The sequence below is a fragment of the Apteryx mantelli genome, chromosome 3, assembly GCF_036417845.1.
Source record: "Apteryx mantelli isolate bAptMan1 chromosome 3, bAptMan1.hap1, whole genome shotgun sequence".
Classification (NCBI taxonomy): domain Eukaryota; kingdom Metazoa; phylum Chordata; class Aves; order Apterygiformes; family Apterygidae; genus Apteryx; species Apteryx mantelli.
The window spans coordinates 140,753,346-140,777,458 of record NC_089980.1 but is presented as its reverse complement, the minus strand read 5'-3'; the positions used below and the strand labels follow the sequence as shown (position 1 = coordinate 140,777,458).

The 24,113-nt window shown below is 41.9% G+C and overlaps 2 protein-coding genes across 6 annotated transcripts in view; one reads left to right on the top strand and one right to left on the bottom strand.

Annotated features, from left to right (window-relative positions):
* GPN1 (GPN-loop GTPase 1) overlaps positions 1-5,440 on the bottom strand; it is a 17,371-nt gene extending 11,931 nt beyond the window's left edge. The window contains exons 1-7 of one of the 3 annotated variants that reach the window (XR_010883854.1): positions 5,306-5,430; positions 5,135-5,228; positions 4,019-4,058; positions 2,523-2,589; positions 1,751-1,788; positions 1,120-1,198; positions 923-1,017 (exon numbers count right to left, since the gene is read on the bottom strand). Coding sequence is in view for 2 of the 3 variants with exons in the window: in XM_067294555.1 (XP_067150656.1) it covers positions 923-1,017; positions 1,120-1,198; positions 1,751-1,788; positions 2,523-2,589; positions 4,019-4,058; positions 5,135-5,228; positions 5,306-5,395 (503 nt within the window). In the remaining variant the exon portion in view is untranslated. Of the gene's footprint in view, positions 1-922; positions 1,018-1,119; positions 1,199-1,750; positions 1,789-2,522; positions 2,590-4,018; positions 4,059-5,134; positions 5,229-5,305 lie in introns of all 3 variants that reach the window. The other 2 variants (XM_067294555.1, XM_067294553.1) reach the window with 2 other exon arrangements.
* Positions 5,435-24,113, top strand: ZNF512 (zinc finger protein 512). Of its 3 annotated transcripts, none has more exons than XM_067294550.1 (14): positions 5,435-5,506; positions 8,371-8,429; positions 9,710-9,918; positions 10,840-10,932; positions 13,158-13,244; positions 14,512-14,636; positions 15,016-15,102; positions 16,358-16,456; positions 18,005-18,172; positions 18,834-19,028; positions 19,726-19,827; positions 21,114-21,176; positions 21,670-21,768; positions 22,249-24,113. In XM_067294550.1, exons 1-14 carry the CDS (start codon positions 5,465-5,467, stop codon positions 22,546-22,548), a joined length of 1,728 nt encoding a protein of 575 aa, XP_067150651.1. In that variant the 5' UTR covers positions 5,435-5,464; the 3' UTR covers positions 22,549-24,113. The 3 variants fall into 3 exon arrangements, with proteins under 3 accessions (XP_067150651.1, XP_067150653.1, XP_067150652.1); XM_067294552.1 differs by lacking the exon at positions 5,435-5,506 and adding an exon at positions 5,666-5,718 and having other exon boundaries at positions 10,843-10,932; XM_067294551.1 differs by lacking the exon at positions 5,435-5,506 and adding an exon at positions 5,666-5,718.

Sequence of the window (24,113 nt, the reverse complement as noted above, 5' to 3'; positions counted from 1 at the left end):
GCTGTATATAATAAAAGGGATGTTGCAAATTTTACTAGACAAACTAAAGCCATAAAATCAAAGAACTACTGAACAAACTTGGATCGGATTTCCAGCACTCCAACTATGTCCACCTGCAAGAGGTACTGTACTACTATACCATCATCTGATTTGCCCGAAGCTCAGGAACAAAGGAAAAAAATCAGAATAAAAGCTTGTGACTTATCACATAAAATACAAATGTCATGCTTTTCTTATTTGCATGCTTTGTTTTCATTTGTTAGGAGGAGTCCCCACCTGTATCTACTTTTTTAGATGTGAAGGGGAAAACACAGTACTATGAAAGTATAGTTACACAAGTGTGTGTGTCATGAATGTGAAAAGCATCAGAAAGTTTCACAACTGTAAACAGCCCTACACATTGTCATAGTAATACCTGTAAAGATGTGTGCCATCTTAAATTGTAGGTCTAAGATTTTGTAAATAAAAAAATTACAAACAGAAATTTAATATGCTGAATGTCTACTTGTTAAAAACCTAAGTTAGTATCATCATTTTTCAAAGAGGGCAAGAAGAGAAAAACTTAAAGTCAACACCTGAAAAAACTAAATGTAAAAAGAAGCTTCATAAAAGCAGCTGACATTGTAATTCACATATTTAATAATTCAACTGTCCCATTTTAAATTGAGTATCAGAAATCCATCATTCAAGCCAGAAAACAGACTGGATATAGTTACTGTAAAAGTCTGGCTACATCTTTCCCATGAACTAAAAGTCCTAAAACAATATCCTTGCTCCTTCTTCTCAACCACTTTCCCAAGAATTGAGATAGAGAGATTCTCCTCATCTGAAAAGCCCCTCAGATGAAATCCAAACAAATATTCCCCCCAAAGAGGTATGAAATAGACACAGCAATCAAAAATGGATTTTCAGCATTTCCTACCTGCAGGCATACAGCATGTTGGACATAAAGGTGATAGGGTTAGTGCTGCGAGAGGTATCCATCACATAAACAACAACTGATGGAAAAGAGGAAGCCTGGAAACACACGGTAAAAGATATTTTAGTTAAAAGTAGAGGCTATTCAACCGCCACTTTCTTCACACAGCCTTGTTGTCAGGTCCTGTAGACTATACTCACCAGTGCCTCAGTTATGATAGTTCCTGACGCTGACCAGGTGAATACCTCTATTTGCCCTGGTGTGTCAATAATAACATACCTGTTAAGAAATCACCCCCAACAAACAAAAAGGGAAAATTAGTCAAATAGAAGGTACTGGTGTGACCAGATTACCAGAGGCATGAGAATGACAGATCACATGATTATTTTGTTATGGATCAGGTAAGTTTCTCTCAAAGAGCAACAAGATTTAAGGACAGGCCCGAAAATTTCCTGTGTGCATCATGTAACTAAGAGGCACTTATTCAGATACTATTAAAGTCAAAAGCATCAATTTAATGGATACTTAATATTGTAAACTCTTCAGAACAAGAATTAATTGTTGCATATTTGAACAGTGAATGAGAAAAATGAAGGTCTAATGCAAGACAAAAAAAATGCAGAACCGGCACCAGTAGATATTTCTTTCTTCAACTTACATGTATCATGCAAGAGTCTAGTTTTATCTTTTCTAATTCTATGTCCTTTTTCAGATAAAATTTAAACTGAAATTAAAAAAGTAACTGGAAAACATGCAAAGATCCTTTTTAGGGTCTTGCATGGTTTTCCCGCAGTGATTCCAAAACAGTAAGACTTCATAGAGTGTACTCACTTGGATGCATTTTGTCTTTTTTCAATAAACTTCATGACCTGATTGAAAAGAAAAGGAAGCAGCATATCTTGCATTTAGGCTCAAAACAAGAAACTTTTAGAATTGTATATAGAAACTGTATCAGCTTAAACATACACGGCTACATGTGCGAAACAAAGCTCTTAAGTGTCTCAATGTGTGGAAATGCCCTACTAAGGAAGGGTGGAAAATGCTTGGACACTGCACATGCCAGAACAACCATAATTTTGCCCATATTCTACTACCTGGATAAAGAAACTGTATAATAAAAGCAGTTGTTCCCTACCTTTTCACTAAGGGATTGTGCAGTGTTTCAATGTCTTGTGTAAGGCTCCCAGCATTGGGCATTAAGATTCAAGAGAGCAGTCAGGTTTTTCTAGTGATATTGGATAACTGACTGATCTCCAGAAGTGAGCTTCCCTACTCCAGAATCAGAGCATTCGCATAAAAGATAATGAAAATCTTATAGTAAACACAGTGTAACAGAACAGTTATGTACAAAGTCTAAAGTATCGATGTTCTGTACACATGACTTCCAAGTTTTACACACAAAAAAGGTGGAAAACTGCTATCTTCCTTAAACGAGAGCTAATGCAGTTCAGCTACTTTACAGGATACATGGTTCAGCAAGGAGAATAACTCAGTAAAATTAGATGGTTAAACAAAACAATGGTCTCTGAAACTACAAATCAAGAAATAAATTACAGTTTCCCACAAACCTGTAGCACAGTATCACATGGAAACAACCTCATACCTGATCAAATCTTGTAGCAAAGAGATTGAGAGAGGTCACTATTCCCCCATTTGGGCCCAGCCCATATCTGGATACTTTATTTAGGAAAGCAGATGATTATGCAGACCTCAGAGTACTTCTTTTTCAAATCTGATAACAGTTGGTCATTTACAATGCATGTTGGATACTTTGCAGCAAAAGACAAAGTCAGTAATTCTAAAGGGCACATAATTAAGTTTCCTAAGTGATGCAGTAACATAACAAAAGGGAAAAAAAAAAAAAAGGAAAAGGGGCTACACCATGGCCTTCCCTTGATCATCATGCAAGCATTACCATTTTGGACAGAGGAAAAAACTATCAAAGTAATCTTCATCAAATTCTGAGATATTGGCTATGTTGTTATAATCTTTTTGGAAAGGTAATGCCCTGAATGCACTGAAACTTTAAGAATATATATTTCAAAACATAATCAAAGAATTTCTTGCACAAATTAGTTTTTAGGCAAATTTGAACAGAAAGAATGGGAATGAGCTTCGTGAAGATGCTCAGCACATCAAAGATAGCTTAAAGATGAAGATTTTAAAATGCTTTGCACACATATGGATCTATATTCAATGAAGGAAAAAATATTTTATTACATTCAATATTTTATTTACTGCACAAGAACGAGCACTGATTCATCAGTAGAGTCTTCCAGTGCCATTGTTCTCAACATCCAAACAAGCTGCCCAACACCCTCTTTAAGCACTATTTAATGAAATGCTTAAACTCCAGTAATGGCTAATAACAGACACAGTAGAGCAAATAATGCATCTGTGTACCAAATTCAAATACCAAAAGAGTCTCACTAGTATGCCAAATCTAAGCCCTGCACAGTATCTCCATCTGCAAAAGCCATTACTTAGGGGTCAAAGGACTTCCATATCTCACTGGAGGTGCAGTCATTTTAGTGTAATGTTACCGAACTACAGTGAAACTATTGTGCAGCAAGAGCCAATGGTCCAATGTCTTAGAGATTCAGAAAGACAATAGGACTTTATGTTCAAACCATGTGGAAAGCTGCTTTAAAAAAGAAAAAAAAAAAGAGAGAAAAAAAGAAAAAAGTTTTCCCCACTTACTAAAGGCAAACAGGAATTTGGATATGCTTATAACAAACAAAATTAGGTTTGTACATGCATGGGAAAAAGGCTGTTGACTTTCACAATGAAAGATAGAAGCTGGTCTAAAGAACAGAATAGAAGAAGGTGGGCAGAGTGCTCATTATTTGTGAAATTTTATTGCTAGGCAAAAATCATTGTTAGCACAGAAGAAGGAAATGACCTAAGGAGTGCCAGATCTTGTTCAAAATGAAATACCCAGTCAAAAACTTCTGGTCTTTGCACAACATTCTGAGTTACTCCAATCCCCAATGCACACCCTTCTTTTCATTCCAAAGTGCAGAAGGGATAGCCTTTTTTTTTTTTTTTTTCCTCACATTCAGAGATTTTATAGATCGTTGTAAGACAAAAAAAGGATACTGTTTCATGACTTCTTTGTACTTCACGGTGTCTCGAATATCTGGAGAGAGATATAGTTTTAAGACATTACTTTAAAAATACCTTTCTCTATCAACATGCTGATAAGAGAAAGCCTTTCCTCGTCCAGCAGTTCTCCTTTTGCCTCAATAATAAAAGCTAGCAACAACAGAAGTCTCACAGCCAGAATATATAAAATAAAATGGACTTGCTCTGCTGCCAACATACCTATAAAACCCAAGGTAATTCATCTGAAACATCTCCAGTGTAAGTACTTAGCTGTAACTGCTTACATTGAATTTTCTTCTCAGCTGGCCAACATCAGTAAACAAAGTATATGTACTTAAGTGCTTTATGAAAGATCCAGCATTGGAACGCTTTCTCCAGTTCTTCATTTGACACCAATTAAAATACTTCAGTATCCACACCACCTTTATTATTGTCTAGAGAACCAGGCTGATGAGCTCTAGAAAGTATAAAAGATAGGACCTCCACAAATCCAAGGCGCAGTAAGTCCTTAGGCACAACGAGCCTTTAGGAATGACTGGACATAAGGTCTGTTTTATTATTAGGATCTTTTCTTTAAAATTACTGTCTTTTAAAGCGCTTTAAGGAAGTTCCTTGGTAGCACATGTGGCTATCAATGCTCTGGAGAGAAAAGGTCTGAACAGGTCAAACCTGTTACCATGTTCAGCACTGATAAAGGGAGGGAAACAAACAAACAAACAAACAAATCCACAAGAAACCAAACACAGCACCATGAAATCACACCAGGCAATGTAAGGATATACAAACAAGATGGTATTGGTCTCAAAAACACATGTTAAAAAAAAAATCTGGTAGGAAAAAAGAATCAAAAGCTGAGAAAAATGTCTTATGTGGAAGTCCCTCTCATGTTAGCATTTACCATCTTTTAAAGGGTGTATAAACAACCTAGCCAAATGCCTCATAAAAGATGACGTGCATTTCTGCGAAACATAAGAAAACCAGTATACCACAAATGCTTTAATTTATTTACGGGAAAAACACACTTGCTCTGCTCTCGCGGACTCCGTACACACACCAGACCCCTGATGCGAGCCCCCCGCCCCAGGCCGCTCACAGCGCGGCAGGCCTCACCGATGTTGGCGGGGAAGGGCAGGTCGTGCACCGCGGGGTCCAGGTTGATCACGTACGGCGGGCAGCGCTGGCCATGCAGGTGGGCCGCGAGCCGCTGCGGGGACACGAGGAGGCGTCAGGCCCCGCTGGGGGCCGGGGAGAACGGCACCCCCCAGGCCCCCCGCCCCTCACCTGCACGAAGGTGGTTTTCCCGGAGCCGGCCATGCCCAGCACCAGCACGCACACCGGAGGCGCCGCCGCCGCCGCGCTCGCCGCCGCCATCTTCCCAGCGCTGACTTGTCCTTCCGGGGCGCGAGGGGAGGCGGAGGGAGGACGGCGCGCCGGAGGGCCATGGCGCGCGCGGCCGCGGGCCGCCGCTCCTCCGCCGGCCGGGTACGCACCGCGGGCTCATGCGGCCGCCCCGCACCGAGCTGCCCGGCCGGGGCACGGGCAGCTGGCGGCGCCGCCCCGCAGGGCTCGGGGCCGGGCTGGCCGCCGCGAGGAGGCGCCCGGAAGCGACCGGGCGGGGGGGCCTTTCCGCCGGGCGCGTGCGGGAGGGCGCGCGTTGACGTGGCGGCGGCACCATGCGGGGTGGCGGCGGCTCGGTGAGTGCCCGCGGCCTTCGCGACCGGCGCCGTCGGCTACTGGCCCGGACAGCGGGGCCGGGGCAGGCGCGCGGGGCCGGAAGCCGCCGCGAGATGGGTGCCGCCATCAGCGCGGCGGGGGCGGGCCGGCGGCACCGGCGCAGCCGCGGCGGGGGCGCGCTGCCCCCCCACGGCGGGCACCTGCGCCTCGCCCCGAGGGTCCTTCCGGGCTGCGGGCTGGGGACGGCGGGCCGCGGCCCGGCACCGGGAGCAGGCCCTGCGCGAGGCAGGGTCCCCGTTTGTCACCGCCCGTCTCCGAGCGGGCGGGCGGGCGGCTGAGGGGACCCACCCGGGGCTCCGGCGTGCCCGCAGAGCCGCCAGCCCCCGCGGAAGTGCCGGGTTTCCGTTTGAAAGCCGGGAGACCGGCCGATGCCGCGGCCCGAGAGCCGAGGAGCCGCGGGGTGGCCCGCGGGAGCAGCTCTGCCTAGCAGCCGCCAGCGGCTGCGGAGAGGGGCCCGGAGCGGGGTGCTGCTGCCTCCTGGCCCCGGCGAGGGCTGTTTTGTCTTAGAGAGTCTTTATTTCAGGAAACATTAGTTCCTGAAGCATGAAGGTAGAAACGAAAATGTGGGCTTAGAGCAGGCAGTTCCCCCAAAGGTGCTCAGCCAGTCCTGCTTACCCTGGTCCCAGGGATTTAGCTGTTGGGGTAGGGACAGTCACAGCAGTGTGGAGTGCTTGGTGTCTCTGCCAACACCTCTTCTCCCTGGCTGTAGGTCTAATTCATTAGCAGTTGGCACGTCAGTCTCCAAACCTCCATCGGAGCTTCTGTCCTATGTTTAAACAGCATCTTTTCAGACTAGGGCTTATGCATGGTGGTGGAGCAGCCTGTCCCCAGCAAAAGGTCATGTTCCAGCCTCTGGAATGTCCTCCAAATCCCTGGGGAGGCAGGAATAGCACACCTGTGAAGGAAGGCTCTTCTTCATCCTTTCAGGCTGTAAGGTGCTACTTTTATTTGCCCTGTTATCCAGTCCTTGGCATTCCTGCGTACTTTTTGCCTTAGCTTTTTCTAATGACTTCTAATGACTTCTGTCAATTTATACATTGTATAAATGAAAACCACGCAAAACTTTAAACATCAGCTTCTCTAGATGTTTCCTTCATTTCTGCTTCTATCAGCTTCTCCAAAATAAGGCAAGACAGATCGGTTGTACTCTCTTCCTTTTTGTTGCAGGTCCTTAACTGTCCCTTAAATTCTTTGTGCTAATTCTCAAGTTTTGTACAAAATCTTTCAGTGCTAAAAAAATCTTAAAATGTGTCATGTTCATCTATAGTCCAGGTTCTTCCAGTGGGGAATTAGGCCAGCCAATAACAGCAGGCTATGCATGTTCTTTTTTTTTTTTTTTTTTTCTCATTACAACATCACAGGCCTAATCTTTTCCAGCTTCTCATCACACTGCAGTTCCTCCAGGTTTCTGATGTAGGAGTTCCTAGACACTGCTGTTAGTACTACTCATGGTGTGTAAGCCATGTCAAAGTAATACAAACTTTCAATTCACTTTTCTTCCAAAGAAAACAAGAAGTATTGGTCAAGCCGTTGTTAACTTCTCTCCAGCTAATTTCTCAGCATCTCCTTCTGACAAGTTATTGCATTTTTATGACTTCCTCATGTTCTGTCACATCCCTGTTTACTGTTTTCCCCAGATAATTTATAATATTTATTTCTAATAACTAAAACACTTTATAGCATGGGTCCAATTGACACGTGTGTTACATTTTTCTATAAAGAAGATAGGTCATTTATGCATATTCCTTATTTTCAGTCCCTTAGGCAATTCTTATATGTGACAGAATTTTATATCTGTTTCTAGCTCACAGTCTTTGTATGTCATACTTTTACTGTGCATTAATTTTGTTTTCTAGTCAGTATAACCAAAATCTGTGTCTTGGGTTTCCCAATGAAGCATGAGATTGAATCACTTAGTATTTGGAAGAAGGTGATAAATGATTCTCCTCGTGCCAGGAAGAATGTACAACAAATAGGTCCTTTATATTGATTTAGGATTGTGAATAGTGTCTGTTACATTATGTGTCCTAATAAGAACATAAGAAGTAGAGAGTAATAAATGACAAAAATCCTTTATTAAATAAGAAGAAAGATTTTGAGACGTGGATAAAGTAAACATCCAGGCAGCTGATGGAGTATGACAATGTAATTGAGATAAAACATGAAAAGAAAACTTAGAAGAGGCTAGAGGCAACATTCTTGACATGGAAAAAGCAAGACTGATTTCATTAAGGAAGAAAGAAGTACTGTGGAAAAACAAGTAGGTTAGGATCTCAAATACTTTTCATCATGTGATAAAGTCTAGGCAGAAAGCAGGTACCACTGAGTAAGTTGGAGACAAAGCATCCTCCATCATACTTTGGTGCAAGGGGAGAGATTGAATTTCATACGGAGAGAGGATTGGGGAGGGCCTTGTCCCTATTTTGATTCTTGTTCTAATTCAACTAAGAGTTGAAAGGGGTAAACACTTCCTTGTTGCAGAAGACAGTGGTTTGCCTTTCAAAGTAATAGTACACATCCTCAAAGTGCAGTTTATTGTGTTGAACTGAAAAAAGAAACATGCAAGAAGAAAAAAAATTATACTGCTAATCTGGATTGTTCTACTTTGTTAGGATACCAGGCCTGAACATCACAGACAACAGAAGGTCAAGAGATCTCTGGGAAACAAAAAGTATGTGAATGTTTCTTGTCAAGTTTGACTGAGGGCAAGGAAAAAGCTGAGAGATTCCTATTGGAAAGCTGTGTCTGACCTTTTAAATAATAGCCTCAGCATTAAGAGCTTCAACCATTTTGATTTGTTTGAGAATCTCAGTTGAGTTCGCTTATTGGCCCATTAGAAAAGCACTTTTCTGACAGTTCAATTGGTATAAGCTTTCATTTTTGTTTTTTAAAAGGATTTTAACACTGGGAAGATAGAAATTATAGCTTGAAGAACTAAATGATGTTCCCAAATCCATGCGTTTTGAGCATGAGAAATCCTAACTGAAAGGCTTTAATTTGAGAATTCCTCTCAACAGCCTTCTACACTCCTCAAAAATAGTGCATGCTATCCCCCTGGTACAGTCTGTCCCTGACATTAACTTCTGTACCAAAATGAGCTCCACAGCTTCGGGCAGGGGAGAGTATTTCTGGGATGGCCATCACAGTCATCATTCAAGAGATCTACTTGTTTCCCTCTGTGTATTGTGGTAGCAACAGGCTATGTTGATAACTGTTTCTGTTTTCCTTCTGCTCCTCTTACATTAATGGTACTTGCTCAGAGAATATGTACTCGACATTTTTTACTGGCTTAATTGTTGCTGTCATGTATAGTAGTGTAAATATCTGGGCATTTCAGGGCTGTGAGAAGTATTTGAGAAGAGTGAAGCAAAGTCTCATCTGATCTCTAGAGATAAAATCAGTGTTGCTGGCTTCAAATTCTAAGTTAGTCTTAATATAGTGTGATTCATAGGATATATCTTAAGGCTGTCTTTATTGTTGAAAGCCTTGCTGGTTAAAGTTCTTACTAGTGTTAAGTCTTTAATTGTGTAGTGTCAGCTCTCACTCTGGGAATACATACCGAAGGATATCTTGCCCTTTATGAGAAGGAAAAGATTGGAGGAAGAGTCCTTATATTCCACACTGACAGCTTAAGGATAAATGTTTATTTTTAAACTGAGATGAACTTGTGCCTGCTCCTTACTGTTGAAGGGTTGAGGTAGGATGAATTTTTTTTCTGCTGCTTTTGAGTAGCTCTCTAATGCCAATCTCTCAAAGATGCATTGAAAAATAATGTTCAGGATGTTTTACCTTGCTGGCACATCTCAGTTCACAAACCTCAGGAGATTCAATGAACTGTGAGATGAGTTTTTAAGAGTGCTTGGGAAGATGAAAGAGATGCTGTCTGTCGAGTCATTGTGGTTTTGTTTGTATGCATACATACATATATGATTTCAAGTTGATGTTTTCCAGATCTAAGCAATTTGAGGAGCTGGAAACTACTGTCCTAGGACTGAACAGTAACTATGATGAGACAGTCAGCAACGTTTCTTCTGCCTCATCGAAGAGTCGAGTGAACGGGAGTGCAGAGTCGAGAAGCAAGCGGACAATTCGCAGGCCTGCTTACTGGTTGGAAATGAGAGGAATGAAAAACAGTATTAACAAAACTTCAGGAAAAAAAGGTATTCATCGCTCTTGGCTCTGTGTAAAACTGTTTTTCTCTCCGATTTTTTTATGAGAGATTGGATGACTTTTGAAAGACTTGTTAAAGTTCAACCGCAAATTCCAAGCTTGGTGATGCTGTTTGTGTATTAGGAGAGAGAAACTTCTTCCACTGCAGAAACATAGGTAAAATTCTCTGCCTGGTGAGAGCAGGTCTGCATAACCTGCATAATGTTATGAGTGACCTGACTGTTAAAATTAATGATTTTGTGACTGAACTCAACTTTATCTATAGAAGAAGTATGTCTAAGGGTTTTGCCCACTGTTACAGGAAAATGCTTTGGCACCTTTAAGAACAGAACAAAGCAACACCAAAAATGTACAAAAGTGGACCATCCAGCAGTATTCTGCATTGTACACAGCTTTTCTAGCTGTTAAATTTTTTTGTGGATGTTTTTTAATTTTTTAATTTTCTCATGATTTTCTGATTTAGAGTGGTTTGGGGGGTCAAGATTGTCTCTTATGTTGCTGTAGTAAAGCAGGGATATTCGGATTTTCTGGTCTAGGAACTGTTTTCCAAACTTTTCATGTGGCTGAGAGCCAAAACATCAGTCTTTCCTATTGGTCTTTCTTCATCTCCTGTATCTGTATTCCCTCCTTGCTCTCTTACTGAGTATTACTGTTTTCCCAAACCATGCTACGGCACTGTTTCTTCCATGTCTTCTATGTTGGGACATTGCAGGCTATGGATTTTTTACTCTAAAGAACATGGAGTGCTTCAGAGTTACTGACTCAGAAGGTTGTGTCTGTCTCACTGGTGTCTAGATGACACACAAAAAGCAACTTTTTTCTTTGGAAGTATTGAATATGAAGAGAAACTGAGACAGCAGACAGACGCAAAGCTGTTGTCCAGACTAACTATTTCCATTCTTTCTTGTTAGCAGGAGAAGTACTATTGAAAGGCAAGAGGAAATCTGAGCAAGGGGAAGATGAAGATCTTAAAGATTCCCCCAAGAAGAAGCAAAAGATTTCTGGTAATACAAATAACCTGTAATTTCTAGTTATAAGCCTCCAGGTACTTTTGGCTCCCTTTCTGCCCAAATGCTATCCTCTGCTGTCCCCCCACCTCTATTTCTGATTCTGTGAATCTTGCTGTATGGTACTGCTGCCTAGCTTCTATTTTGCAGTGGGCGATGATTGTTCTAATTTTAGTCTCTTTTGAAGTCCAAGCCTGTTTTTCAGCAGAGGAAAAAAAGGGAGTGTAGGGGAAGTATAGGCTAGGCAGCTTCATTTCAGTTTCCCTCCAAATATTGGACCAAATAATCAGGCAAACTACTTGTAAGCATCTGGAGGTTAATGAGGAGATGATAATAACAAGTGGGTTTGTTAAGAACAAATCACACCCAACCACTCTAATTTCCTTTTACTGCAAAACTGGAGAGGGAGAAATGGTTGCTATCATAGGTCTTTCATTGGATAAATGTATTCAATCAGTGATTAGTTGCTAAAATAGAAAAAAATATAGAATGAAGTTCCATAGTCTGTCTTAGGTTCAAATCTAATCATTGTATTTGTCACCAGTCAAAAGGACAGAACAGGAAGTATGTAGACAGCACAAAGCTGAGAGAGATGGCGAGTGCATTGGAGAAAAGATAAACTTCAAAGTGGTCTTCGCATTACATAAACAGTCTAAAAGACAGGATGAAATATAGAGTGTAAAATGAAAGATGCTGTAGTTAGGAAGAAATATTTGCACAACTGAAAGACAAAGAACAACCTGCTAGGTATCAGTTCTTCAGAAAAGGATTAGGGACTTACGATCACAAGCTGAATAGGGGCAAACATTATCAAGCTTTTTTGAAAAAGGCAGACATTATATTGAGGCATTGGAAAAGGAATGTAGACTTCACGATGTGTGAAGTAATTCTGCTCTACTGTAGGACCTTGCTTGGAGTACTGTTTCCAGTACTGGACAGCGCTGTTCGGGAAATATGTGGACCAACTAAAGAGAATGCAGAGGAGAGCAAAAAGCATAACCCATGAGAAAAGACTGAAAGAGTTGGAGTTGTTTAGTCTAAAGAAAAAAAGACCCAATAGGGGAATGGGACTGTCCATTTCATTGTCAACAGGTTATTAGATTGGCTCAGCCGTACAGTGAACAGTGTGTTTGTTTCAGTGTGAAGAGTTCTCGTCCTCAGAGCGTTGTATGCCATACTGATTACAAAACACCTGGATGGGACTAATGCCTGCTGCTGATTTCTGGCTGTTGACTGAGTAGATGAGATAGCAGTCCATCTCTTTGAGTGTTAGGGGGTTGGAAGATTTTCCCCCCCAAAAAAGTCGTTGGGAGACACTGTAGCAGAAGCCTACTTAGGAAACTGTTATTGTGAATTACTGGGAAAGGTAGGGCAAGAATTCATGGCATCCTAGCTCCTAGCCTATCTGAAGCCAATTTTCAGTGGCATCAGGGCAAAATCTGTTTGGCAAGTGTCACTTGTGGTATTCTGATGCCATGCCTTGTGCAGCTTCATTAAAGGAAGTGGAATAAGATCTTGGAATAAGGAGTTAGAATTCTCACAGAATTAAAAACAAGTATTTAGCATTTTGGTGTGTTTTTTTGTAATTAATGGAACTTAATTTTATCATCTTTTAATTTTTTTTCCCATGTCTTATACTTTGGGCAAATCTGGATGGATTTTTATGGAAAAAAAGATATCCCTTGGATCCTAAAATTGCCTTCCATCCAGGTTTGAACTTGTTACTGTATATCAGTTCTAGAAAAAATGAATTACAACTGAAATTAAGACATTCTATGGGAATATATTAAGTAGCCTTCATTCTGGGCTTTGCTGTGCCCTTGACTGAAGAAGTATTAAAAATGCCCCGTGACTTGTATAACTAAGTAATCTATGCTTATTGGGTCTGTCAGTTTGGAAATAATCTGCAGGGGAGAGTTTGTTGGAAACTGTGCAAGTTGTTGTGGATGAACACATGTATTTTACTAACAGCCAGGAGGTGTCAAACTAATTCTGACTGTAACCTTTTCTTAGTTAAATATAGCTATCAATTTTGAAAGAGAGGGGGGAATATAATTTTTAAATTACTAAAAAAAAGCATTGAACAATTCTGAGAAAGTGGCTCCTTGCTGACCCCTCCCCCCCCCCAAGACAGACTGAACAGCAGCCTCCTAGGCAAGCTCTTTGCTTTTGTAAAAGGCTCACAGAATTAAGTCTCATGGTCTTTCTTGTTTGTGTTATAGCAGGAAAAAAACAGCAAGCTGGAGCACAGCAAAAGTCCAAAACAAAAGGTCACTGTGTTCAGAAAGAACCACAAACTTATAGCACAGGTAAGAAGGAGCAGTTGTTCAGGATTGTTTATAAAGCAGGTAAGAGATAAATGCAATTCTAAGAGTTGAGTCTGAGCAATGGCTGTGTGTCTGTGTTTCCATTTTGTTGTTCACTTTACTGTTGATAGGGAAGAGATGGGTGCTGTCCTTTGGGCGCTGTGTCAGTATTGCAGAACGATATTGGAGGGACTACATGCTGCCTAGTAGTATAGTTCCACATGGTTTTCCCCTAAAATCACTGCAGTAATGGGACTGTGAGGGGGCAATCACATTTGAACAGAGCAAAAGCCTATTAAAACAGTTTCAGTCTAAAGCTCTTAAAAATATATTTATACTTCTTTACTCAGCAGAATATGTTTCCAGAAAGAACTGTGTAGATGCTGCTGCCAAATCAAGTCTTCTGGTAACCTATTGGCCAGAGACTCAAGCAGTCCCTGCTAGGAAATGTAACATCAGCCTTGAATCTGCAAGTGGAATGACTTGATATGCATAGCTCACAGCACTCACTAACTACCCAAGCTTTCTCCCAAGCGCTGTTCAGTTCACTGACTTTTCTTCAACCGCCTGAGGAGGGACAACCCCTGCCTGTTATTACCTGGCAAGGAGAAAAGCCTTTAGATATTTTTATGATAAGAATTCAAGCAGCTGGCTGTTAAGCCACTTCTGAGAACCCATTTCAAGAATTTATAATCCTTGTGGCTAAAACCTCTGCTCAGCATTTCAAAAAGGGGCCAGGAACTGGAAACCATGCCTGACAGGGTACTTCTCCCTGGCTCTTGAGCGACTTGGCCTGATGGTACATTTCTGTTCACCTGCAGTGCCAAAACAACTGTTTAACATTAGTGAAGTTCTAAAGATTTGGTTAGTAGAACTGAATTGTAGACTTTGTCCTGAAACTGTTTGGTCGCATCTGTGACTACTTTCACAAAAAGCCTCTTTGCCAAAAGAAAAGTTTATCCTGCATGCTAAAGTTGTTGTGTAATGAAAATGAACAAAGGAAAAATCTCTACTGAATGTATGGAAGAGCTCTCCTCACAAGGGGATGATAGTAGTAAGAGGTTTTAATCAAATAGTTTCCCCAAAGGAGTGATGTAAGCCTTGTCACATGACACGTGTAAGCTGCAAACAGGATAAAATTGTTGAAATGTAACTGGACAGGAGTTTGGTAGCACATGACCAGTTTTCTTTTAGAATTCACTGGGCATATTGAAGAGGAAAAATAAGATTTTGTGTTTGCAGTTCTGTTCCAAATCTTCTGTTTTGACAGGTAGTATGGAAGAACAATGGTCTTTGGAAATTCGGGACAAAGGCCGAGTTACCTGTCCAACGTGCAGGGCTGTGGTGAGAAAGACTGTAGAAGGACTGAAGAAACATATGGCAAATTGCAGGCAGGTGAGAATAAGAAAGATGAGCACTTTTCTTTAATCTTTTCCAGCTTAGCGATAGAAAGGTCTGCACATTGTTTTGCATTGCAGTTAAAACCAGTTTCATCCTCATCATCTTTCTAAACAACAGCCCTTTATACCTCTTTAAGAGGCTGCAGTCGGTGTTTTTTGCTCAGGCCATTGCTGCAGGCTTTGGATAATGAACAAAGATGGAGGCATTTCCTTCTTCCCCTAAAGTTTTGGCTCCATAGAATCTGTTCTGTTCTTAACAGGCAGTTATCAGGCCCACATAAGATGTTCTGCTCTCCTGCTATGTTCCCCCAAAGAGTCTCTCAGTGCTTTGGTTGGTTTGCAGTTATGCACCCCATGTCCTTGTTTATTTGTAGGAAATGTTCACTTGTCATCACTGTGGGAAGCAGCTGAAGTCTTTGGGAGGGATGAAATACCATGTCATGGCAGACCATAACAATCAGGTAATACAACTACTGTGCATCTAGAAGTCTTACAGGCAAGCCAGTCTTTTATTCTTTCCCCGATGCACACAGAAACTGAGTATGGTGTGGTTTTTCAAATGTTGTGGCTGTTCAAGTCTTGTCTACCTATTATTTTTCCTGCAAGACTGGATACTTGGAAAAGTGGTAATATGTTATCCAAGATGATAGACATGCAGCATCTTAGAGGGTCTGATTTTCTGTTTAGGCTGGTAATATGTAACACAAAAAAAGGCATAAAAAATCAGAAGAAATGATATTAGAGTGCACTTTTCAGTCCTTTGCCAGAAAGTAGAAGTTTTGCTACACCCAGAGCAGACCAGTTTTTAGTTCCTTACACTTCAAAAGTAAAAGAAGCAGAAGCATTAGTTTACTTCTCAGCTATTTATTGTAAAGATACAAAAGCTACAATCTACTTTTCCTCTTTGCTATTACTTCAAAGAAGATGGTGTCTCTCGTTCTAGTTATGAAGAATTAGGACTTTTGGAAAGGTCTTTCAGAAGTTAGAGTAAGATTTAGAAAATCCACTACTGTTATTTCTCATAGTGCCTAGTACTTGGTTTCAGAAGCTACAGCTGTACTAGCAAAAAAAACAAACCAAACCAAAACAACAACAACAACAAAAACGGAAACATGTTCTGGCCCTGAGGAATAGGTATGTAGTTCAATTCCAAATTTTATTAGTCAGTTTAGGTGCAATATTTAGTATAAGATCATATAGGAAATAATGTGCAATAACCATCAGAGATAGAGAAGATCTTGAACTGTAGTTTAGCATACATGAATAATTCTTACTGGCAGTAAGTCAGCTTAGCTTCTTAACTGTAGTTAGGCTAAGTGGAAATGATAGAACCAGTAAATGTTAAAAGATATGTCACGAAAATGAGTCAGCCCTTCTCACAGGCAGAAGTGGGGAAAAAGTCATTGTAGAAACATGCACCCAGCAGCTATAGTTTGGGACCATTTCTTATCAAGGCTTTGTTTGTAGATAGTTATATGAATGTTAAAACTACCATTTGTAGAGTGATTTTTGAGTAGTGTACTCCCTTTAAACACTAATTCAGTTATTCCGGTACGTAGCCAGTGATCATTGTATTACATACATTTCTGTAGTCAGAAGTGTCAGAGATTTAATTAATTTTAAACCTTTCATTCTGTGGTGTGTTGAATAGTGAGTTCACTATGAGAAGAAGCTAAACCTCCTTTGTTTCTGTTTCTTCTCTCTGCCTTGCTTTAGCCAGTTGTGAAGGAGGGAGGAGAACTAGATGAGCAGCGTGAGCGAGACCGCCTTCGGAAGGTTTTGAAGCGTATGGGAAAACTAAAGTGTACAAGGGAGGTAAGCTGTGGCACACACTGTGTGAGTATAAAGTGCTATAAGACTTCCTGTGGCTATGCTTTTGGGACTGGCAAAAGCTGGATTTGTTTCAAGACCGTAGCTATGCTTTCAAGACAAAGTAGTTCCTTGAGGGAATTCAGAGGGATGCTGCGTTACCAGGAAAGCAGCAGGAAGCCTGGATAATTTCCTCTAAGCAAGTGTGAAGCACTGTGCGTAGAAACTGAATTATTGAAGTGACTGAAACTTGGTTATAACCTCTTGACTAAGCAAAGTGGGAGTCTGGTGAACACTAGCTTGACTGGAAGTTTTAGGGCTTAACACATGACTTGATGAGTGACATTCTCTTGCCTATACTAGAAAGAAGATCAGCTTCTGTGACTGTCAGATCCCCCTTCTGACTCTAAAAGGGAGGATTCTAGGGTGATTAAAACAGAGTTTTAGGGTGATTAAAACAGAGTATTTCTTTTTGATTACAATTCTTTTTAAAAGGCTTATTTGGACTAGATATGTAAATGTAGATTGAGCAAGGATATGACTTTATAAATACATTCAATGGAAGATGTCAAGGAGGAAGAAGTTAAAGGATAACCATTGTACCTTGTGACAATATTATAAACTGTTAATGAATATATTTAGATTGTTAAATTAAAATAAACTCTTTAACCACCCCCGAGGAATGAAATTCTGAAATAGTCTTCCGAATAAGATATGGGGTGCCAAGCACTCTCCATTATTTTAAGGTGCAATGTCATGCATATATGAAAAATACTGTATAATTAATCAGAAGGTAGAAAATTCAGTTTGTGGTAAAATATCCTTGAGTATTTGTGCATTGGTGTCTTCAAGGGGGATGGGGAGGAGACTAGATTGTTGTTTGTGTGCATCAAATGTATTTTATTAATGTGTACTTCTGGACTTTTCTTAGTTGTTTGTGATGGCCAGTTGTTTTTATGCATAATTAACTGCAAGAGTTTGCCTTTGGTTTTTGAAAATACTAAGATTAGCCACAGCTAGAGAGAGGGATGGAGCGCAGAATATATGAGTACATCTAAGAATATAAAAAACTTGCTAATGCATACTTGATTTGTCCTGTTGCCAAGCCCAGGCTCAAATTCATCACTGGATTCAGGGCTAGGAAATTTTCTACTAAGTCTATGCAGGAAACCATTGGAGTTTTTGTTGTCCTCCTCTGTGAATTGAGACATGGACCATATCCTAGGAATATCTGAAGGTTTTATTTAACAATCTCTCTAATATTGCTGGGCTCGAGGACAGTTCAACCAGCCAACCAAGTATAAGAGCCTTTTTTTTGTGTTCCCCACTACCTACAAAGAAATTGTAAGAAATAATTTCTTCCAACTTCAGCCAAATCTTTCCCAAGTTATTTCTACCTGAACAGACAAACATAAAAGTTTTTTACCTGATTGTCTCTGATCTGGCAGAAAAAATGATAGTACTTTGGTCAGCAAATTGTTGATTCCATACACAGTGGTCTTGTAATCACTTGGAGAGCTTTTGCTCCAATGGATTTTTATTCTGCATTAACAGGGCTGCACAGGCAGCTTCACCAGCATAATGGGATACCTATATCATGTTAAAAAGTGTGGGAAGGCTGCTTCTGAGCTGGAGAAAATGGCTATGAAATGCCATCACTGTGGAAAAGCATACAAATCAAAGGCAGGACTTGTCTACCATCTCCGATCTAAGCATGGGCCGGTAAGTGTAAATTGCCATCATTACCAGGATGGTGTGATAGCGATTACTCCCTCATATACTTCAGACCATTCTGACTTGAGACCCACATAGGCTTCTGTCCTCTACTTGAGTGGGTGTTAAGAGAGAGCAAATCTCTGCATTTTCTGCCTCTCTGGAGTACTCTGTCCTTGTCCCTGTCCTTCTGACAGCAGCTGTTCCTGTTCTGTGATTAGGATGAAGTTTTTAACAGTAAATCACTGTGGTAGCAGTAAACCTTTCCCCAGCCTGACTTCTGCTCCATGGAAAAATGATGATACCACGTTTAACTTGTGAGAGCTTCCTATTACTCTTTCCTTTGCTCTTAAAAGACCCAACACTGGAGCAGAACAGGAAATACTATGCCTGTTTTCCATGAGGATTTTACAGAGATAGATGTGGTATCCTTTCAAGGCCAATGGCTTCATGAAGCTCTCTGATAAAACCTTACTGCTGTGTCCCTGAACAGATTTTGATAGGATACACTGTCTTGCTGGTAGGATACACTTCTGTCTCATGTCAGTGACAGTGAACCACAGCTGGAGCAGTATTTCTGGCAGGCATTTGAATGAGTATTCACAGTATTTAGAGTAGCTGAAGTAGGAACTAGTGAGGGGGGCTCACCTTTTTTGGCTTTTCCTTGCAGGTTGCTTTCTTCCATGAAGAGAGAAGAACAGAGAGCTTGAAAGAAATAAAACGGGAGCCAAATAACACAGGCAGAGTTCAGAGGAGATCTGCAAAGGTGGCAATCTACTATCTCCATGAGTTAGCTGGAGAAGAGCTGGCCAAAGAATGGCCCAAGAGGAAAGTGCTGCAGGACTTGATTCCAGATGATCGAAAGGTGCAAGGCCTTAAGAATGCTATGTAAAGTTTGAGTCTTCTGCACAGCAGAAGAGTCTTGCACTGGCATCTGCCCAGTTTTACCAGTGTGTAATGGCCCATGGAAAGCAATATGGAAGAAGTAATGTCTTGCGGAGGGCATCAGATTTTGCTCTCTCTGTCATCTTAGACTATAGTGTTGCTAAAGTAGCAATTGCCATGGTTATCAGTATTTTAGCAAGGTAGGCTATAAAGACTTTAAAGTACAATTGCTGTAGTAGCAATATTTTTCAGTGGGCACAAGCAGTGAAGGCAGTTATAGGCCGTATGTTGCTCAAAAGTCATAGGCTGAGGTCACTGCCACGAAGCAGTAGTATTTCCTAGTTTTTTCAAGCTTCAGACAGTGTTCAGGAGCATCTAATAGGCGGTAAAGGAAACCCAGAAGGAAAGGATGATTTATGACTTTGATGGGATGAATACGTTTGGAGGAATTGTAGTCCAAGTTGTGGGAGGTTTTGGATTCTGGGACTGTAGGGAATTTCCAAATTCAGTCATGTTTGTAGAGAGTCAATGAGACAGGCGAAGGTTAGTTATTGAGAGTTTGGCTGTTAGGGTAGGAGGAGAAATAGCACTTCTGTCTCACAGCCTGAGAGAGAGATACGTACTTGACACTATGAGTAGCATTTCTTCTACCTTTTGATTCCATCTCTTTGTCTCAGCTGAAATATACTCGTCCTGGACTGCCTACATTTAGTCAAGATGTGCTGTGCAAATGGAAAACAGAGATAAAGATGTACCGAAGAGTTCACTGCCCAAACCAGGTAACCCTTAAGTCTTTCTGAAGCCTCAAAGGGGACAGATTTCAGGCCTGTATGAGCCAACAACTTTCCACAGCCTTGAAACTGCAGTTTGTCTCTCTGTCTGCAGGAGAGAAATTCTGCTCCATCTCAGTATAGTCAGTTAGTATAACCAAGACTCCATTTGGACTGCTGCCCTAGGGTTGATCCCTCTGGGGAGGTGTCTGCCCATTTCAGAGCTAGCAACTTGGTGTCAGATTGATAAAGCTTCACATCCAGCTAGGAGCTGGTGTGAGTGAAGTTTTGACTCAGCAGTGAAAAAATGACAGGCCTCTGCAGTAGAGTCTAGCAGGTGCACTAAATCTAATTATAGAGGAAGGGAGGAAGAGGGGGAAATCTGAGGGCCAAGGGACTGTTTTATCTGGCACAGCACTTAAGTCTTATTTTGACGGCTGAAAATGGGCCCCAAAACAGATTCATGCATGACACTGTGTTGTCCTGATCTAGGGATGCTCATGCATGTGTATGTAGTTTCTTACAATCCCACACTGCTGTAACAAGTCAGATCCATTGAGAAGAACTGGCCCCTTTGGTGGAAACTATTGGTACCTCCCTGCTGGAGTGCAAGCACCCGCTTCCTTCACTCTTTGGCCATTAGACTGACTTACACTGCTGGAGGCCTAAGGGTCAGTAGTGGCTTTTGTCTGGGCTTGGTGCAGAGGCAAGACTTTTTTTTTTTCCCCCCCCCTCTGGTACTCTGTCACCAGTTTTCAGGGTTGTGTTATTTCCAGCTGTGTTATCTAGTATCCCAAGATTGATGCTTAAAGCTCCACGTGGGGTGGGCCCTTAAAGCTTCCCTTTTTGCAGAATTTAACAGGGACCATTGATGTCAGATGCAGTACTTCACTCTGTGCCACTAGATGCACGAGCAGAGCAAGAGAGGTTGTAGTGTCTTGTACTTGCCACTGTGCTTTGTTCTGAATGAATCTGTTTGCTGCCCTTTAGGCAAAATGCAAACTCTATCATATTACTCAGGCTTTTAATAGATTGTGAGTGTATCTGCGTGACAGGGATCTCTTTATTATGTCTACACATGTGCCCAGAAACTGGAAATATTTAATTTACTGAAATCTTAACTGCCTTGTAAAGGTCTTTTTACTACAAGCCTTTTGGCTTTGTAGGACTTGGCATCTCACTTCCTCTACCTCTCTTATGTCTTTGGGAAGAGTGTCGCAGAGAACAAGACTTTCTTGTGCAGGAAGAGATTCCTTACCAGAGTTTTGCTGACACACATTTTTCTCCTGTTTCAGGGTTGTGAATCTGTATACGGCAGTGTCTCAGGACTCAAATCTCACCTCGGCACGTGCACCTTGGTTGGTAGCATTTTTGTACTCGCTCTCTTTTATACCTATAGACTGGCTGCCCTGTCCCTTAGATATCTCCTTTTAAGCTGTTGTCCTGCCATCTCCTAGTCTGAGTTCTTTGCAGTTTGTGTGCTTCCCAATGTGCTAATGGGGCTGCTACTGCAAGCACTGTTTGAGGCAAGGAGGGAACATCTTCATGTCATATATTTTATTAAAGTTGCAGTCCTATCTGTAGATTCACAGCTACAAGAGCACTTTTTCCAGGTACAGTCCTAGAGACCTTGCAACATCTTGCAGGGTAATCCTATCCTTTGTGGGCATAATTTGTTGTTAATGTCAGTGTTTCTGTTGCTACAGCATTCAGTCTGGAATGAATAAGACATTCTGCTTCTCAGTGGTGGGTTATATCTGTCCAAGATTCAAGTATAATATATAGGTGCATCAGCCTTCTAGGCAGTAATAGGTGATTTTTTTTCTTTTTTTCGTTTTGTTTTTGTGCCAGGGAGACTTTGTGGCTGGTAAATACAAGTGTCTCCTTTGTGAAAAGGAATTTGTTTCAGAGAGTGGGGTCAAATATCACATCAACTCTGTGCATGCTGAGGTAAGGCAGGCAGAATGGAAGTCCCCAAACCCCAAACTGTTGGAGATGGGGAGGGTGTTTTGGGAAGGAAATGCTGGATGCTTGCCTTGTTGTATTCTTTCCTTGCTCACTGTTGGAAAGAGGGTCCTGGGCTAGACTGGCCTTTGATCTGCTTAAATAGAGCTGTTCTTACGCATTTGTTTGGGGAGCAAGTGCTGTGCCGTGTCACATGTCTTGTCCCGAGCTGCTGCTCTTCAGTTCAGCTCTTCAGCATTCCGCTTGCCGTTAGCCAGCCAATTGCTAAATCAAATCTGACTCCTCTGGGGCAGAGTGACACCTGATATTTGACTTTTAAGAACGGAGCTTTGTTAGTTTGCTGCTTTTCCAGATCTAATATTTCAACAAACTCTTGTCCCACGGGCAGCTCTAATATGAGCCCTGAGAGACTTGGTATGGTATTTCCACTGTCAGTACCAACTTGTTGCCTTCTAAACCCTTCAGGACTGGTTTGATGTGAACACAACTACCACCAAAAGCTTTGAGAAGCTAATGAAAATCCGCCAAAGAGAAGAAGAGCAGAGGAAACAACGGAAGAAACGTCCTTTGACCCGGGGTAGAAAGAAGAGAACTGGGTCCCTGTCTGCCAAGAAACTCCCTGGTGCTGGAGTTGAAAGAATGAGGAGGAGTAAGAGGAGTCGCCCACAGCGGGTGGACGAGAGTGAGGGTAGCGAAGAGGGAGAGCCCCAAGTTGCACAGAGAGCAGAATTTCCAAAAACCTGCCGCAAACGAGGCCGGAAGTAAATCCCTGGAGGAAAAGAAGAAGTAATCCCAAAGCTTTTCAGTTACAAGCCCCACTTCTATCAGACTCGCAACCCACAGTGCTAACATAAGCAACTGAATGTCTTTGGGACTGTGATTCCACTCATAACTTCTGTGACCTTGATTTTTGGAACTGTTGCGTCTGGTCGGTTGGGAGAGACTGCGAACCAAAGCTGTGGTACAGAGACTGCCTCTCCTGGTGTAGTTCCCTTGGACAGTGGCACTAGCAGTGTATGTAGCCAGTGTAGCTCACGCCCTAGTTACAGTCTCAGTTTGGGTCACATTAGTTGCTTGTTTAGTGATTTCCAGTGTAGCAGCTGTCTCTGTTTTGTCATCTTCCTCTGATGGGTGAGAGCAGGGTTCTTGTGACAGTTCTCTGTATAAGAGGCTGACTAGCACTGTGTTTAGGTCTCTTTGAGGGAGGAATCCTCTTTCTTGCACAATATGCTCACAAACTGAGCAGCACTGTGCAGAATGCAAAGGCTTTAGCTTGCCCTGTAGCTCAGTCCTGTCTGTTGTTGGCAAGGCTGCCATAGGAGAGCGTATACCTTCTTGGCATGTGCTCCAGAATGTTACACAGGACACTGCCTGTACTTCATACTCGGGTGTCCAGGCTCAGCACCAGCCAGTAGGATATGATATCTGGTCTTCTCGGGAGTGATGGGACATCATTATTACCCTTGTCAGAAACTTGATGTTCCCCCAGCATCTGTCTTCTGTAGCACTTGGCATTGAATGTATGTAGAGGGTCTTCCAGTCCCATGGGGAATAAGGACTATCCAGCCTTTTGTTAGAGGTTCACTGGCCTTTCAGAGACCCCCAGGAACTAATGTATTAAGATGGCCTGTACTGGTCTTCTGAAGACAGCTTGTGCTGTTTCAGACTCACCTGGGAAACTGTATCTAGGAAAGTCACCGGTGCTGAAATTCACAGGGAAGCCCATGCAGTGCCTGGTGGACAGACAGATTTATTTGTATGTGTTTTTACCAGCATAATCACATTGGCCTTGACAGTGGAAGTGCTGTACAGCCAAAGTGTTCTCAAGAGCTGCTGCTTCTATACAAAAAAGGCAAAGCGAGCTCCAGCTGACCATTGTCTGTATCTCATGTGGATTAACACCTGTATGACAATGAGACAGCCTGTGGTGCTCCATTGTGATTTAAATGCAGTTGCCTGTTGGGACCGGTCATCACCATGGTTGCAGTGCTATGCTAACAGAACAAATATCTGGATTCCATGCAGGTTATATAAGGCTTGCAGCAAGAGGGGCAAGATCAGAATAAGACAAAATAAAGCGTCAGCAGTGTGAGAATGTGGTTTCTTGTCCATTCGGTATGTGGTGTTCCTGGCACCAACTGTACTTGCACAGCACACCCCAGCCTGCCCACTAGACTGCTGTGTGTGCTCGCTGGTGCTGTTCAGATCTCTTACCCCATTTCTCCTCACACAGCTGTACTTTGACAATGCATGTTTACTACCTTCCTGCCCAACAGATGGGCAACAACATAAACCCAAGTATTAAAGAAGGTTTTTCTTTGTGGATTTCA

Excerpts from the sequence above, each read along its gene's own strand:
- ZNF512 (XM_067294550.1), top strand. The coding sequence starts at position 5,465 with ATGGCGCGCGCGGCCGCGGGCCGCCGCTCCTCCGCCGGCCGG. Across the intron at positions 8,430-9,709 it reads AGATCTCTGGGAAACAAAAA|ATCTAAGCAATTTGAGGAGC; the intron begins GTATGTGAATGT and ends GATGTTTTCCAG. Across the intron at positions 14,637-15,015 it reads ATATGGCAAATTGCAGGCAG|GAAATGTTCACTTGTCATCA; the intron begins GTGAGAATAAGA and ends GTTTATTTGTAG.